Source organism: Rhopilema esculentum, chromosome 19 (assembly GCF_057945365.1).
Source record: "Rhopilema esculentum isolate cy_ngs chromosome 19, ASM5794536v1, whole genome shotgun sequence".
Lineage (NCBI taxonomy): Eukaryota > Metazoa > Cnidaria > Scyphozoa > Rhizostomeae > Rhizostomatidae > Rhopilema > Rhopilema esculentum.
Genome location: NC_142833.1, coordinates 9,214,168 through 9,232,021, shown reverse-complemented (window position 1 = coordinate 9,232,021; position 17,854 = coordinate 9,214,168). Strand labels below are relative to the sequence as shown.

General features: G+C 37.5%; 2 protein-coding genes across 4 annotated transcripts in view; both read right to left on the bottom strand.

Annotated features, from left to right (window-relative positions):
• The window catches only part of LOC148958023 (uncharacterized), a 43,956-nt gene extending 37,097 nt beyond the window's left edge, over positions 1-6,859 (bottom strand). For 2 of the 3 annotated variants that reach the window (XM_089113962.1, XM_089113963.1), the window contains exons 1-7: positions 5,857-6,859; positions 4,454-4,563; positions 3,646-4,155; positions 2,145-3,176; positions 1,781-1,876; positions 1,072-1,251; positions 463-858 (exon numbers count right to left, since the gene is read on the bottom strand). In XM_089113962.1, coding sequence (XP_088970088.1) covers positions 463-858; positions 1,072-1,251; positions 1,781-1,876; positions 2,145-3,176; positions 3,646-4,155; positions 4,454-4,517 — 2,278 coding nt within the window. In that variant the 5' untranslated portion in view covers positions 4,518-4,563; positions 5,857-6,859. The remainder of the gene's footprint in view (positions 1-462; positions 859-1,071; positions 1,252-1,780; positions 1,877-2,144; positions 3,177-3,645; positions 4,156-4,453; positions 4,564-5,856) is intronic. The other variant, XM_089113964.1, reaches the window with a different exon arrangement.
• Positions 6,860-12,381: 5,522 nt separating this feature from the next.
• Positions 12,382-17,258, bottom strand: LOC148958022 (small ribosomal subunit protein mS22-like). The gene is made up of 7 exons (XM_089113965.1): positions 16,935-17,258; positions 16,365-16,529; positions 15,907-16,050; positions 14,573-14,656; positions 14,115-14,260; positions 13,337-13,445; positions 12,382-12,524 (listed from the first exon to the last, which is right to left on the bottom strand). Exons 1-7 carry the CDS (start codon positions 17,223-17,225, stop codon positions 12,441-12,443), a joined length of 1,023 nt encoding a protein of 340 aa, XP_088970091.1. The 5' UTR covers positions 17,226-17,258; the 3' UTR covers positions 12,382-12,440.
• Between the last annotated feature and the right edge of the window lie 596 nt (positions 17,259-17,854).

Genomic DNA, 17,854 nt, shown 5'->3' with positions numbered 1-17,854 from the left:
AACGTTTTTTAACATTTTTGAATTCCAATATCTTGCTCGGCATCAATTTTCATGTCTTTCATTTTATAGCGACTTACCTCTCATTTGACAAATTCCCTCCCGTGGGCATGGTCTACATCTTGAGATTTTTTGCGTAATTTAAATATTTCTAATTAAACTTTCTAGTTAGAAATTTTCAACAAAATTTTGAAATTTTTCCCGCCAAAATTTGCTATAAAATACGCTCTATTCACCCAATTCGTTTATTCAAATGTCTTTGATTGTCAAAAAGTTGACCAAAAATGTCGCCATTTTGAACAAAGTGGTGCAGTACTTTTGATACCCTAGTGTACATTCATTTACGTAATAATGCAATTGCAAAGAATAAGTCAACCTCGTGGGCAGGCAACTTCAACGGATTTAGGTATGATCAAAGAATTAAGCAGTGTTGTCCACATGATTACAGAGGATGAAGGAAATTACCGATGGTAGCAGGAGTTACGGTTGGGGAAGGTGCTGTGGTCTTTGGTGACTTGGTTGTTTCTTTGGTGGTCGGTTGTCTAGTGGAGTAGGTTGTTGTTGACGGTTGTGTTGTTGTAGGTGGCGCTGTTGTGGAAGGCGGTGCTGTTGTTGTAGGTGGCGCTGTTGTTGTGGGTGGCGCTGTTGTGGTAGGTGGCGCTGTTGTTGTAGGTGGCGCTGTTGTTGTAGGCGGCGCAGTGCTTGTGGATGGAGCTGTTGTCGCTGGAGGTTTGGTTGTTACCAGGCTTCCTGTTGTGCTTTTTGCTGTAGTTAAAGGAGTCTGCGTTGTATATGCGGTACTTGCAGTTGTGTATGGGGCTGTTGTTGTTGTGAGCGCTGGACATGGGTAATATGGGCACCCTGTAAAAACAGACTTATTAGCGAAAGATCGAGAACATACATTGGAAGTTATCCTAATGGGAAGTCTTCGTGTGCTTTGGTCGTATAAGGAAACTTGAGAAGAAGAATATGAGTAGGACACACATTCTTAATAACGATGAAGAAAAAAATGAATTAATAGCCATTGGAGTACAATTTGATGTCAGAAACAGGACTCTGATGACACAGACATACCTGCGCAGTATCCCCATAATCGATCTTTATCAAAATTGAGGGTAGTTCCACACCAGTATACTTGTCCGGGGTTCATAATGCAGGAGTAGTACGGCTGCCCGTTGTAAATGAAAGGAAATGAGCAGCAACCGTTGTTGCCAGTGCCACCATTAGAAGGCACTGTGCACGTAGTGTTTTGTCCTGAAATAGTAAAGGCTGCTATCAATATTGCTTCGGTGTTTACATTTGGTACATTTTTAATATTGCAACAGATTTAAGAACACATTACAAAATGTCGATCAAACACATGGTATCGATAGCTGTATTAAACATTGTACATAAAGAGAACTCAGAAGAATTCAGCCATTATTTTTTTCTATGTCAGGAACTTGCTACGGATTTAACTATTAACGCAAGACCGTGATTAATTAAACAAGAAACATTGTCAGCAGAAACAAGCTGATTTTTGTCGACACACGAGTTATAATAACATATACACAACATTTTATTATTTGTCTTTTCAGCTTCAATCTAATACCTTTCCCTGAATGCTTAGGAATTTTAAATCGGTGGGATGATTGTAAATTGATGCAAAGCTCATAAATTGACGGCTCCTTCGTTTTTTGAGGAAGACCATAGCATTTAAAAGAATGACTAAACGATATGATTGACGCCATACTACATGAATGTCAGCATTTGATTCATAAGATGAATACGAATCAATGAATACCTTTGCATCTGATTTGACAGTTTTTCTTTAGCCATTCCTCGCCACACCTTGACAAAGGATACTCTACACAGCGTGAATCATCGGCTTGTGCTACGCCTGGTAAGAAATGCACCTTCACGTTAAAAAACATCACAATCTCAAAAAACCTTCAAGTTTCCTGACTTACTACTTTCTAACATTGATTGAACTAATTTACTTGGCAATACGGAATAAAAAATGCTATCCAAGTTGAAGGCAATGCTTGTAGCAACGCATATTTTGCCAGTTAAGAAGAATGTTAAATTCTGGTTACTTAGACAGATGATGCAAAGATGGATCATACTTCAAGCATCAATCAATAATCAAATGTTGGCAAAAAACGCACCTGCTTGGCTGTTCTGGATTTGCTGTTGCGTAGCAGATCCGGCTTGTGGTTGCTCCGGTTTCGATTCTGCCACAACTGGTCTTGCTACGGATGGGGCTGGCTTTGATTCGCTTGGTCTTGTTTGAGCTGCAGACGGCAAGGTAGAGGTTCCAGGCTGACTTTGCTGTGCCATTGGCTTGGTTAGGGTCACCGAAGCTAGTTGGTGATTTTCTTTTGAAGAACTGGAGCTGGCCTGTTTCGGTTGATTCAACAAAATCAAGTCAATTGGGTAGTTTTTGGCTGATGGAACCTTCTGTGGTGCGGGGGGTGGCGATGGTGCAACAACTGGAACAGATGCTGGTGCAGCAACTGGAACATATGCCGGTGCAGCAACTGGAACATATGCTGGTGCAGCAACTGGAACAGGTGCTGGGGCTGAAGCCAGTGCTGGGGCTGGCGCTGGTGCAATAGCTGGCGCCGGTGCCGGGGCTGGCGCCTGTGCAACAACTGCTTGAGCTGGCTTGGGAGTCAGGGGTGCCGTCAGAGGGCGCTTCTCCAGCTTTAAATCAAGTGTGTCAGTTACAGGTGCTAGCTCTGGTTTCTGCTTAGGCAATTTATCTTGCTGCGCTGCGTTGGTTGTGTCATATATATTCTGTGGAGGAGGGAAAAGGTACTGAACTTTCGAAGTTCCCGTTTTGATATCGTTGTTTGTCTTATTTGTGCTAGGCACGGCCGCGTTCTGGTAGTAAGCAGTGGCTTGTGGATACGATGGCAGCTGGCCTATCGGATATGTGGCTTGCACTTGGGAAGTTGATAAGTACCCATCCTTGTTCTGATTTCCCGTTACGGAAACCTTATACTGCGAAGGCTGCGCATTCGGCGGCATTGAGAGGCCAGCCACGACAGATGATCCAGCTGGCTGTGGAGTGTTTGAGGTATTGTTAACTGAACCTTGGGCTGCCTTCCGTGTTGGTGGGTATCTACTCACTCCATACCACGTGTCATTTTCGTGAGTCAAAATGGCATTGTCAGTCACGTGTTTATGCGCACCCTCTAAAATGAAAAGGTTATTTTAAAGTTTGCGTGCTTGCCTTTTAAACTTTTTGAAAAATAGAAAAAGGTGAATGAATGAAAGAATGAACGAATGAACAAATAAATGAATAAATAACCAAATGAATAAATGAACGAATGAATGAAGGAATAACATAGACGTTGCATTTTCTTAATAGTTCTGGTATAGCAAGGAACAGTGGAAATATACTGAGGTACTTTTTGTCAGACACTTTTCAGAGTATAAACATCGGATAATGGTTGAATGTAAGATGAAAATTTGTATCCAGATGCGGACCAAAATTGACGTGGGAAGAAGAAATAGCCTCTCACCTAGTTGGAGGTCCAAGAGAGAAAACGATATCTTAAAAAAAATACCTTATATAATATCTACATTTGTGACTTAACTAAAAAGAGAATATTTCGAAGCTTCTACCAACACACTTTCAAAATCTTATTAGACTCGTTTTACCTGGATGGGGCTCGTTCAGCGGCAAATTCTGTTTGGTAACAGTTGATTTCTTGTATCCATCTTGATCCGGATAACCAGCAGGCATTTCGAATGGATTGACACCTAGCTTCGAATTCCCTGCCTGGTTCAGGCCCGCCGTTGTTTCGTATGATTTCGCCTCCTCGACCATACTGTCAGCAATAGGACGGTTATCTACGTATTCAGCACTCGGTCGTTGTACCTCGCTTTGATCTAAAAATCCTTGCTGTACTTGCATTGCCTCCTTTCCATTTCCATACTGGTCCGCCCCTCTTGAGGCTTCTTCATTTCCTTGATAACCATTGAAGAGCCCAGTTGAAGCATCGCTGTTCGCACTCTGATAAAACCTGTTATCTTGCTCAGCATTTTGGTCTTCAAACGATAATCTTGAAACTTCAGCTGAACCAGGATTATAAAACGCATTTTGTGGCATAATTTCTTGGCGCTTATTCAACTTTCGTATATCTCTTTTTGCAAATTTTCTTGGCTTAGCTGATAATAAAAAAATTCTACCCTAAGTTCTCCCAGAGAAAAATTTACCGGAAGTAACAGTGGGAGTAAATGCATGGGAGTCATGATATGCAGCAAACCCATAAAGGCAAAAACAATGAAAAATTCAGCGTCGTTTATTAATTATGCCTTCAATCAGGCAAGTACGCGAAAGGTCTTAGCAGGCTTACAAGCAAAATATAGAAAGTGCAGCAATGAGTCCAGATGTCATTGCATATGACGTAGATCTAGTCACAGAAAACTAATTGTTAAAGAGAAAATTTAGAACAAAAATACTTACATAACCCATAGCCTAAAAGCAAAGTTGCAATGAACAATGTTGCAACATATGACAGGGGTGCCATGTTTCTTTATGGCTGGTTTTTGCTACTTGCTTTTGTCGACGTCACCCTGCAAGAAATCAAATCAAAAAGTCAAGTGGAGAAAGCTATGGCTTTCAGGTAAGAAAATGCTTTATACCAATTTTAATATAATACCAAGCACAATGAGAAAGGTGGGTCGCAGGTGTGATGCATTCCCTGCACTGGTACTTTGACGTTCTAGGTCAGACAGAAGAACGCGTTACGTAATCAGCTGTAATTTACTGTACATGCCATAAAATTTCTCTCTTCACATTAAAAAATTTATAGAATACACAGGAGCGCAGTGGTTGGGAGAGCACTAAATTTCGAGAAATTCGGAAATTTCCCAGTTTTGTCGGAATTTTTGCAAAATTTCCTTTTCTCCCCCTCTACCTTTTCTCTCACAACGTCACTTGGTTTCACTAGCTTTCAAACTGAAATAGGTCCAATGTATTACCACAAAACCTGTTAAGTCTTGGCAATCAGAAAGGGCAGTCCTGGGTTCTTCACAACTATTCCTCTGTCTTAGAAACAAAATAAAAAACCCTTCCTCAAATAGATTTGGTGGCAAAAGTGGAAAAATGCTGCTTTCGATAGTTGAAAAATTTTCAAAGCGCCTTCAGCGGATTCAATTTTTCATTTGAATTATTAAAAAAACAAAGCCGAATTTATTTTGAACTATTTATATTTAAAATCTTTAATCTATTCTATCAGATATGGAAGGATGGGTGTTAAAGGAGAAACAAGACCTCTTTGGTATACAGCAATTTTTCTAGTGCAGAAAGTTCAAATGAGCAAAAATGCAACTTTCTATCATTACGGCGAATATTAAGCTCCAGCCTTTCTCCATGGGCATAAACCTTACTGTTTTTCGACACATAGATCTACTGTGCTTTATTCCTAACTTTTTTATGGAAATGGCAATGACTGACAATGTCTTTATCGGGTATTGCATTATCATGTACGCGAAGGCAGCTTCTTCAAGTGCCGTTCATAATAACAACAAGCGCTACATGTGTTTACATACACGTTTGATCGAATCCTAATATATAAACATATATTGTACATCGGGTTCCTTTCACTACAAAGCTACCTAACGAAACTATGACTGGGTATGCCGAGCTGATAAATGAATCTTGTTCCCCTAAGCAGTAATTATGAGTACTGTGCTAAAAACCCTTTGCAAGGCCATACGCAGAGTAAACAATTATCCAAGAAAGGCAGGAAAAGTCTGGCAGAAAGCAGTTGCCTAATGAATGCATTATATTCTCAGACCCTTTTTGCATAAGGAATTACAGCAAAACGCTACAAACACGAAAAAAGCTACTTTGAAAAAACTTACCTTTTCAATCCAATGAACAGATAACCATCATAAACGAAGATAAATTTCTCCCTTCAAAAATGTAAATATCAATTCAGGTTAATTGAAGACGCTTTAATTGTGGAGAAAAAAATGAAGTTCGATGAACAATGAATTAGTGCTGAGAACGAGATGAATAGAGAGGATTGATCGATCAAGTAAAGGTACCCACTGGTCACTTGTAAAAGATCAATGAATGTTCAAAAGATCTCCAGACACCACTGCCTTCTACCAGGGGGAACGATATTGATTGTAACGCGACAGGTTCCTACGCAGCGGCTTTCAAAAAAGAGGTCTCCGAAGCGACCATCACTACACGGATGTCGCAGTGATCCTCTGCAAACATTAACTTATACTTTGTACAGGACAAAAAATCAAAGAAATAATTTGCTGATTTGTGTTTACATTCAAGGAGCGATGCCTTTAGCTGATTTGCAACAGCAGTAGCGATTTCACTACCGATATAGTAGTATCCATTCTTATCTTGTTAAATGGGAAAAGCCTCAGGTTGCAGTTTATTGCTAATGTTTTTGTAATATCACCTCTTATATGCCCGGTTATAATAAAATTGTGGATCCATATAAAGTCATTGAATAATTAGGTTTAAAATAGTTAAAAATAAAGGGATACTTTTTCTACCTTTTAACTACAATATAGGTCACTTTGATCTACATTTCGCTACAATTTGAAATGTTTTATTGAATGTTGCTACAGAAATGTTCAATTAGCAATATGTAAAACATTTTAAAGATGACGGCTTGCAAGGCTCAGTCCAGCTTTATTAGAGCAGCGCTTGATTAAAAAGTTGAAGATGAACCAATAATTAAATAATTAGATCACCCCGTGATATTTATTGTTTGGTGGTTGAGATCATAGGGATGACTAGCCCTGACAATGGAGTCACCAAAAACAACGATCAAAGTTATAAAGGCCACGGGACCTTTTGAATGTGATAAGCAGAGGCATAGCTCCTTCCCCGAGGAATTGCAGGTGGGATACGCAACTGTACTAACATCTATGCATCTACCGTGGCATCATTTTACTTTAGAGGTAAACTTCATACCGGGTTTCTATAGCAACAGACTCATTCAAGAGCTGCAATGATAAAGATTGTGATATGAGGTCGGAGCAAGTCAAAAGAAAAACGCAAATCCCTGGATTCAATTCTGTTTCTTTAGATCTTCACCAGAGGGTACTTTCAACCAAGTCAGTGGCGAACAAAAATTTATCGGGTTTGTATATTTAAGCAAAAGTAAGCAGAAGAAGGTTTGTAGATTTTTAGAAATAATGCCTAAAAATAACAGGGAAAAGAGCAGAGATTTAAATCCAAAAATAATATCGGCAACTGCAAGGCGTACGATAGACTTCTACCGGATCTACCTGGATGGTAAATGTCTAGATTAGGGCCAATAATATGCTTTCTCGTTGCAGTGCCTCAGGTCCCATTGTCTTTCAAGCCGTTTTATCAAAAGCCTTCATTGCATACTTTCACTTTATTTAGCAAAATCAACCAAATCAAAAAAAAGCAAGAACTCTTTCTGGAACGACGCTTTTAACGGCTTGCCCAATTTTTATCATTATGGGCATCACCAATAATATTAATGAAGATTTCAGTTTACCAGTCTCTTACATATTTCTCAATGGCTTCAAGGCAGATGTTTGGATAGCCTCGAGTTCAACACTTCATCTTAATATCATATGTGACCATGTTTATCACTGACATTACTCAGTTTATGATGATGTCATCAACATCAATGCTTCATTTATTGATTTACCTCATTTATTCGATAATAACAATAACAATAATTATGATTAAAGTGCATAATTATAATACAATATTCTATACAGTTTACAACTTAAAACCTATTACATAACATCATAAGCTAATTTTAATAAATGAGTCTTTAACGACGATTTAAAATTATCAAAATTGTCAACAGAACGAATTTCAAACGGAAGAAGGTTCCAAAGACTAGCTGCAGCATAGGCAAAAGTTCTAGCAGTTAAGCTGAATTCACACTGGACGCGTCACGGCGCGGCGCGTCACTGAGCGTCATCGAGCGTCGCGTCATGTACTTCTTCATGCTATTCACACACGATGCGTCATCGAGCGGCGCGTTTTCTGTTTTCCAATGCTGTTCACAGCAAACTTGCAAAATTATTGACAAGTTGTACTGTATTCCTTGCATTGCAAAGTCAAGCTGGACATTTAAGTTTCCTACAGAAACGAATGAAACGGTAATCTGAAGCTAAAATATCAAAAACAGCATCTTGGCCAAAAAATGAGGTATTCTAAGTCTCGTGCGGTTTCGTCGACATTTCGGTTCGAGAGGTTGGCCAATGTTTTGACAGGAAGACGATTCTCTTCAAGCATTCATTATAGAACCGAAATTTTTATTGATATTAAAGATTTGGAAGGTCTACTACAATTAGCAAAACGTTTGGCTTTACGGATTCATGGGGTTTCCCTTCCTGCCAAAATTCGAGGGAAAATTAAACAGCTTATTTTTATCAACACTCCCCAAAATTTCCATGTATTAAATCCCTCGGAAGTAAACCTTTGGAAGGTATTGAAAGCTTAACGGGGAGTGATTGAAATATTTTTTTACCAAAACGGAACAAACAATGACTCAATATCATTGTTGAATTGAACATCGACGAGGCAACTTTATATCATCGAAAAGACTCTAAACACGAATAACACTGTTACTTATCATAAACTAATAAATGTGATTTATTTTTGTCACTTTCAGAATTTAGCCCCCCGATGCTTTAATCAGAGAGACTCATCATAATATACTTCACCGTACAAGCAATACAGTTTTATAATGGCCTATTTCAGAAGCTCCTTGTTTACGTTTCTGGCTGTCATGTCGTCTGGCTCCTTGTTTATTCTCTAGGTTTTCTATTGTTCTGAAGCGTCACCGAGCGTCAAAGTTAAATAAATTTAACTTTGACGCTCGGTGACGCGTGGCTGAAAAAACGCGCTGCGTGCGCATAGCTGCCGAAAATGCTAACCATATTTGGTCAGCGTCATGACGCGCCGCGCCGTGACGCGTCCAGTGTGAATTAATGTTCTGTTCTTTAAACTAGGAACTTTAACAGCAGCGCATTACTCGATCTGAGAATTATGTGGGGCACATACCTCTCCACCATGTCCCGTAAATACACAGGTGCATTTCCTATCAAGCATTTGAAGGTAAGCAGGATAATTTTAAACCATATGCGTTGTTTGACTGGAAGCCAGTGCAGATCAAATAAGGCTGTACTTATATGGCCAAATTTAGGTAGTAGCAACACAACACGAGCAGCAGCATTTTGGACACGCTGCAGTCGCTCAATAAGATGCTTTGGCATGCAATAAAACAGAGAGTTACAGTAATCCAAGTTGCTAGTGATGAATGCATGAACAACAACAACAGTTGATCATGAGACGGTTAGCCAACATCCATTTCCTAACACCAGAAACACACATCTCCATGGCCTTAATAGACTCTCTCTCGGAAGCAGGCTCTGGTTTGAACCATATGTATAGCTGGTGATCGTCCACATTGCCATGAATATTTGGAAGGTGTTGACTAATGACATCATATAAAGAACTGATTTAAATAACAAACAGTACAGGCCCTAAACAGCTTCCCTGAGGTACCCCGCAGAAATTCAATTATATACCGCTTTTGTTTATAAGCCGTTCTCGATTATAAGCCGCAGAAAATTGGGTTCATAAAAAAATCTAAGCCGCCCTTAATTATAAGCCGCGCCCACAAAACGATGTAGAGATACTTGGTTTAAAATGAAGGACGCGAAATCTGATAAAAACTTGATTGTGTACTTAAGCCAATAAATAGATATTATAAGTTCAACCGACAATATCGTCCAGTATGGGATCATCAATAGCGCCCAGAAGTATTTCTTCCTTATCTTCCACATAATCATCCTCAGCTTTAAGGGAGCAGGAAAGCGTGGCAGGACTTGGGTAGAAAAATGTCAGCCTTCCTCGTTTATAAGCTGCCCTCGTTTACAAGCCGTCCTGGTTTATAAGCTATCTTTGTTTATAAGCCGTTCTCGTTTATAAGCCGCCCTCGTTTATAAGCCGCCCTCGTTTATAAGCCGCCCTCGTTTATAAGCCGCCCTCGTTTAAAAGCTGCCCTATTTTATAGCCGCCCTTGATTATAAGCTGCCCTATTTTATAAGCCGCCCTCGTTTATCAGCTGCCCTATTTTATAGCCGCCCTTGTTTATAAGCCGCCCTCGTTTAAAAGCTGCCCTATTTTATAGCCGCCCTTGTTTATAAGCTGCCCTATTTTATAAGCCGCCCTCGTTTATAAGCTGACCTATTTTATAAGCTGTCCTCGTTTATAAGCCGCCCTCGTTTGTAAGCCGCCCTTTATTAGAAACCGCAGCAAAACGTGCCAAAAATAATTATTAGTCATAATCGAGCAAATACGGAATGCCTTTGAGTTTCTCTTGTGTAATTAAGAGGTAGTAATTGCAAAATATATGGTTAGAAACTTAAGTATCTGTCATTTTCCTAGCTAACACCATGCTAAAGAAGCAATTTTACGATGAGAAATCATAGATAAACCGAAATACTCAAGATCAGTCAGAAACCTCGTTGGCTCTTTACAAAAGGCTAAGCTAAGGAAGCTACATAAAAAGCTAAATATTAAGGGCGGCGATTATAAAAGGAAAATGTTGTGACGAGCATAATCCCCATTAAGAGAATGGGATTCCTAATGAGGACCCCTTCGAAAACTTGTGTCTTTTTATGTAGAATCGACTGATGTATAAACTTATATAAATTTTATAAGGTGCAACATGCTATTTAAAGTGTAATAATTTAAAGAGTTTTTTTGTCCACAACCATTAGAAATTGTCCGAAATTTTCTGAAAAAAGTCAATTTTTCTGCATTAAAAACAATGTAACCTCGATATTTTTACAGGCTAAAATAGCAGAATAACATAATGCACCATGAATGTTTTTGATCTAAAAATTCAATCTTGGTAAACACAAAGCTGATTATCTGCAAAACGAATAGAGTGTGTGCCTCTCAGGTTAACTAGAGACAACGAGCAGCGAGGATAAGTCCAAACTTCACTGGCTTCCCTTAGTGACGGGGTGTCATCTTACAAATTGTAAAGCTTTGGAAATTCCCTTTACGCAAGATATACCGGCGAATGAGATCACAGAAAAACCGGTGCAAAATCGGGCATACAAATTTGAAAATAAAATTGAAAATACCGTCCGTCGGAAGGTTCTTTGTAGTACTGGCCTTCCAGATCTTCTTAGAACATTTAAAAGCTCGATGTGGACATCACTTTAACGTACGCTGTTTGAGCGGGGATCCAGTATCTACTGAAGTCGAATTTTTTCTGTCCTTTCTGGCAGTGTGTTCTTTTAGTAAGCTGCGTTCACTGCTTTGCTAATAAGATAGCTTTTCTTTAAAGTTGGGGCCATTTTATATTTCTATATCTATATCCAAAAAATTTATCCTATCGGAGAGGAAATTAAATAGAAAAATACACTGCAGAGACATGCTTTGCCGCCTTTTTGGATTGCTGCTTCCTTTTCCCTCGTTCAGTTTACACTGAAACATTCCTATTTTTTCTAACTTTTTCAGGATGTTGGTGAAACTAAACAATATTATTCCATGACGCAAAATGAATTCTCCAAAAAGGCGTCAACATATTTATATATAATATTAACTTTCAAATGTGCAGAATCCCTTTAGTTAAATTATCAGCAAAATTTGGATTGCCTCTAAATTCACTGCTAAAAACCTTTTTAAAATGTAGTTAAATACATGGCTGTAAAAACTCATTACAGAATTGGTGAAAATATTTTTTTAAACAGGGCATTCTGCGGAAACTCTTCCTTGAGATCCACAGTGAGTATTACCATCGATGAAATTTGAGTGAGATCTTTAGAAGAAATTGAACGCTTACGTTTTTTTACACTTTATAAGTCAACTCAAGAATGCGTTAAGCTCTTCGTAGACAACGTCAATGAGAAATCGCAATAATGCTCTTTTGGGCATTCTACATTCAATTTTTCAAATGGAAGAAATATTGCAGATTATTTGCTATACAATTCAATATGTGGCAATCAGAAAATTGGAAATACTAAAAATTTATCCAGTTGCAATTTTGTCAATACAAATATATACTCTCCAGAGCTCATTCGTCGGCCATCAATCAATTTGGGAGTTTGACATTGACAAATACGGAATAAAAGGGTAACGACACAAACGTATATCATTATTAAATATTCGTACAAGCAGGCAATATCTTGGAGAAATCCTTTTATGTAAGATGAAATTTAAAATTTTCAACTATCCAGTATATATAGTGATGTAAAATTAGGCTTTCTAGACGATCCAGCTCATTGATGATAAATGTAGCTTGAAAACTTTGTTATGATATTATCATGGAAACTGTACCAGAAATAGCCGAGACATAATTAGGGAAAAAAGTTTGATGTATTTAGACTAAACCAAAGAAAAATTCATTCAACATGGCTCTCTATCCTCTGCCAAATTTCATAATAACCATTTACATTTATTTACATCAAACCTCTATTCGTTCCTTGCTCAAACCTTCATTTTTTAATAAATCAATCATTTCTTTCAGTCCTTCCTTTTGTGCATATTCCTAGAAGGAGATCCAGATGATATTGAATACACGAACCAAAACAAATAAATAAGACTGGGCAAACCAATGCAAAAGTCTTTATGAATGAATGAAAATAGCTGTTGAAAAAACAATGATTTCGAAAGACTATAGGATAATCGTAAGAAAGCAATGAAAAAGAGAAGGACTGAGAAAGATACAAAGAAAAACCTGCAGCTTCTAGTTTAACTTTCATGGACTGATTATCTTCATACTTTGAATTATTAGAACAATCTCTGTTGACTGATCACTTTATAGCATGATTCTTAGTGATCTTCTGTTGTGGACCTAACCCCTGATGATTTGCCATTAAATGTAAGTTTCCACTTTTAGCACAAATACGGCAAAAGGAAACGAACGCATCAGTGAATCGGAGAATGCAGCCAGTCACTCAGTCACTGAACCGAGTTAACCTAGCCAGCAAATGGTCGAGCATTTGCAGTGGAAGGTCAGAGGAAATCAAGTGGAGGCTGGCAGTCAGATAAAACTGAACAGCCAGAAACTGTGTCTCGTTTACTTCATCTGATCAAAGTAAAGATTTCTTGTGCACACCCACTTCAAATGAAAGTTTTTAATCGTCTAGATTATTGCCAATAATACAAAGGCCATGACTATTTGAACTTCTACATGAAATTGATTGCCTTTCAGTAACAAAGGACTAAAAGCGTAACTGTTATTTCAGAAAAGATATAGATACAAATTTCACTCTAATCTAAAAGAAGCAATTTCAATTCGATATGTACATAGGCTCTATTTGACATGACGATATAAGGTAATATGAGAAATAGGCCTACCAATACTATGTCATGAGAGTCAACATCATCACTACCGTGCTCCTTCGCGTGTTCAGTGTCAGGATGCAAAACGTGATGCAACCTCACAACATCAGCAGCGTCATCGAGGCTATGGGAGAAAATATCGCATATGTTAGCAGGAAATCATAACAGACAAATTATGATACCCAGGAATGGCAGAGGAAATATTTTTCAATTTATAAAATGTCACTGTTGGAGTAAATGTGATACGGGGATACCCAAATACCATTTATAGAGTTTAGCCTTGATTTGAAAGTGACAATGTTAAGCTAAAAGTGGTTGTTACATCGATTTTTGCAAGCATGCCTATCTTGTTACAGACACAGCTCATATAAGATACAATGGTGATCCTTGCCTTAAATTCTTTAATATGGTACAACGTAAACATCAATAGTTTTCTCTTATGGATTGCTCCATAGATTTGGAACAGTTTGACATTTTTGAAAATTCGTTATTCTTCCGTCCATTAAGGTGCTTACAACTAGGAAATACATTCTATTTGTCAATTTGAATCCAACATATCCTGTAATATATTGTGGCCAGTCTGTAATGATAGGATCTCAATACATAACCGATCAAAGTAACAGGATCATTGATCCGTTAACCATGACAATAGTTTAAAAAAAGGAAAAAACGATACAACGATAATGATGAATGATAAAACAAAATTTCAAATAGACCAAGTCCAGTTGTAAAAGCCAACAATGAATCATGAGTGGATAACACCTTTTCACCATGATACCGAGAATAGACATACCGATCTTCCCTCACCAGCCGCAGTATTAGCGCCTTTGCTCGCTTTTGGGTTACAAAGTAATAAACCATCCCACCATAATGCCTTGTTGACTCCAGCAAACTGTAGGCTTCTCTTTCTTCTAAGTCGTGGTACGTTCTTCTGTGAACCTAAAACAGGAAAAATGCTGTAATCCAATTCAGATCATTGGTTGATTAAAAAATACATGGAACAAGCGATATAATTTGAATTTCCTAATAGGAGGTGAGGGCTTTAAATGGGGACATTGGCAAAGTCCAAAAGTAAACAATCCATTGTAAAAAAGGGTCTACTTCCATCAAGGATGCACCCTACTTTGCATAAGAGTACCTAACCATGCCATAATTGTTGGAATTCAGTCTCTGCATAAACAATGACAATTGCCATGCTGTTGTATTATCCAGCTTGAAATCAGGCTCTTAACCCCTACAACAGATTCTTACCCTTAAATAATCAGGAGAGTCATCAGGACACTGGATGCTGACCAAATCAAGCACATCAGCGTGACGTAGTTGCTCAAAAACAACCTTTAGCAAGAAAGAAAGCAGAAATCAATTCAAGAAAATATATACTTGGGATATGGCATTTGCTTTCATGTGTGCAAACATTGCCATGCATGTTGCCATGCATGATGTCCCTTGTGACACAGCTCTTTTGGGCATTCTACATTCAATTTTTCAAATGGAAGAAATATTGCAGATTATTTGCTATACAATTCAATATGTGGCAACAAGAAGATAATTTGAATTGAATTATTGAGCAAACTTGGATAGATCTTTCTTTCTTGATTTATATGTTTTCATCATTCGTTGCTGCTATTTCCATCAGTTCATAAATGTTCATTTTGCAAGTCTTGTGGTGACAAAATGCAATAAGTACCAGTTTCAAATTGTGCTGGCCAAAAATCAAAAAGCAAATAGAAGGATGGTAAAGACTCCTTTGAAGGAACTTCTATTCGAAAAACAAATCTCTATTACGATTGAACAACTATTCAGTGCCACAAGTGAACAAGAGTTAAATGCTGATAATCAAAAGAATAACCCTATGAATCATAAAGAGATTTAGCACTCTTAAATGTACACTGTAGCAAGCAAGGTTGAGCAAGTCATAGAATAATAAGGCCTGTTCAATGAAAACTCCTGAAACAAAATCCCATTATCACAAACAGGCTGGAAGGAGATACAACCTGAAACTTCTAAGAGTTTTCAACTCTTTTGTTGCAAGCTCTGGAAAACCAAAAATTAACCATATTGGGAAACAAAAGATAAGGAAAAATGATTAAATTTTTTAGAAGTGACTAACATTTTCCCAATTTTCATTTACTGGTATTTTCTCTGATTTGTACACCCTTTTCTGCCCTCAAAAACTAACCATTTTTAGGTCATAGTTAGTTTAAAAGAAAATTTTCTTGTTAACCAAAATTGTTTTCTTGTTGAAAATTTAAATTTTAGTGTATGTGATTTATTTCAAATATTTTGGTTTGAGCAAAGTGACTCAATTTTTGAAAGTGATAAAGTTTCCCATCAACTAATTTTTTTCTTTGACTTATATATTTACCCTGATTTCTTTCTCCCAATAAGGTACTCAGCACATTTCTTACTCTTACTTCAACTGAGAGTTTTGAGAACTTATAGTACAAACATTCACGCATTGTGTTAGGCCACTCTTAAAAAGTACACAAACAGAACTTGCAATCCAAGTTACACATATAAAACAAGAATGTGAAACAATTGGGTTCAAAACATGAATGGGACTGAAGAAATAAAGAAAAACTCACTGGAAGATCCTGATCAGTAAGCATTTGTGGCAGCCGGTAACTTTGGCCTTTCTTAGGAAGATATAAATAATTCATTCTTTCTCTTTCCTCCCATGTTGCTTCCCTGAGAATGCCATTTGGTTCTCTGACAACAATACGCCTATTCTGCATGAAACGTTAGAGGATTGCTGGTTTTGATTTAACTTTAATATATCCACCAAAATCTAATAATTGGATTGTGATAACTGATATTTCTCAACAGACAACCCACAACAATAATTTAGGCACTTATTCTTGAAAATTTTGATAAGAGTTTCTTTGAATTACCCCTACGAATAGTTTATAATGGCATTTTAACCTGCAGTAATTTCAAAATAAACCTTAAATAAAATAAAATGAACAGGAAAAATATCTGAACAAAATTACCTAATAATGAACGATGAAAATTAAATTTGAATGATGAAAAAATATTTTTTTACCATCTCATTTTTGCTAGTGCTGATATCTGTGAAAATAAACTTAGACTCGTCATGACCTTCAATTTCAGGATCATTTTGGATAGCAAAATCTATTTCTTTCCTTTCAAATTTGACATCAGGCATCTGCAATCGTTTTAGTGCTTTTTCTCTTATATTCTTCTCTTCCTACAAACAACAGTTACCAAAATCAAACTTTGTACACTTGGATCTCTAATTATAGATGAGGAAGAGGGAAACCTGTGTATTCAGTCAAGGGGCAAACCATTTTTTGTGCACGTGTTTTCATAATGTTAACAGAAAAGCAAAAATGGCTAAGATACCATCTGCATCACGTTACAGATCTGCATTTAGCTAAGGAAAAAACAAAATTTCCAAGCTTGAATTTTGATTTATCTATTCTTCATCTGATTATTTGTGATAACACAAACAGTTAATACAAATGTACAAGCAAGTGCCAACCATATACAAATGAAAATGAAGCAGAATTTTGTTCCATTTATTTTCACACAAAACCAATGTACGATTTTCAGGAAATAAGTTCGAAATCACAATCATAAACACACAACAAACCTCACAGAGCTCTTCATCTGAAAGCAACTTATATGTAGGAACTTTGAGAGTCTCCTGTCGTGGTTTAAAAACTTTGTCAAGCTCGAGGCTCCTTTCTGTTAGTCGCGTGAGCAAATTTTGAACTTTTGAATCCCTAAATTTTGTATCTATTTCACCAGAAAACATCTCAGAGTTTGATTTTATCATCTCAGGAATTGAATTTGCCGATGAGATGAATCGGAAATTTCTGCATGTTTTAAGGCTCTGGGCAATCTTGTAGAACAGATCGCTCGCTCTCACATGCACCGCCATGTTTGATTTGAAGTGCCTAGTCTCTTTTTGACACTGGCCTCGTTCTTTGCAAAATTGCTCCTCCTGGGTCCGATTTTTATCCTTGCGGCCAAAAACTGTTCTCTTTTTGCCTTTCTGGTGTAAGACTTTAAAATTTTTACGTTTTCGATGTGCAAACAATTAATTTTGATACTTTGAGTTAACAACAAGGGGTGACAAAGTGGAAGTGTGAAAAATTCTAACCAGTTGGTCCCAGCACTTAGCAAATTTTAATAATTCAACATTGCATAATATATTTTTATAGAAGGGCATCCAGGTTTTGATTTTGATAGCTGGAAAAGAGGAATACAGGGGAAACTTGTTAGAGATATAAATTAAGTCTTACCTTATCACAGGGGCGTTGTGGCTAGGCGGCACACCGGGAGATTTCCCGGTGGGCCCCTTACAAGTGACTTTGCAAAACCCAGGAAAATATTTGAAGGGGAAAATTTTTTGGTAAAAAAATCCCTCATCTATGTAAAAACTCAAAGTTATGGACTAGAGCTTTGGAAATAAACTTAAGAATAAAAGGGCCAGTGAATGGGGTGCGTGAAATTTGAAAGACATGAAGGTCAAATAGAAAATGACCCGCTCGAATGAGGCTTGGGCGA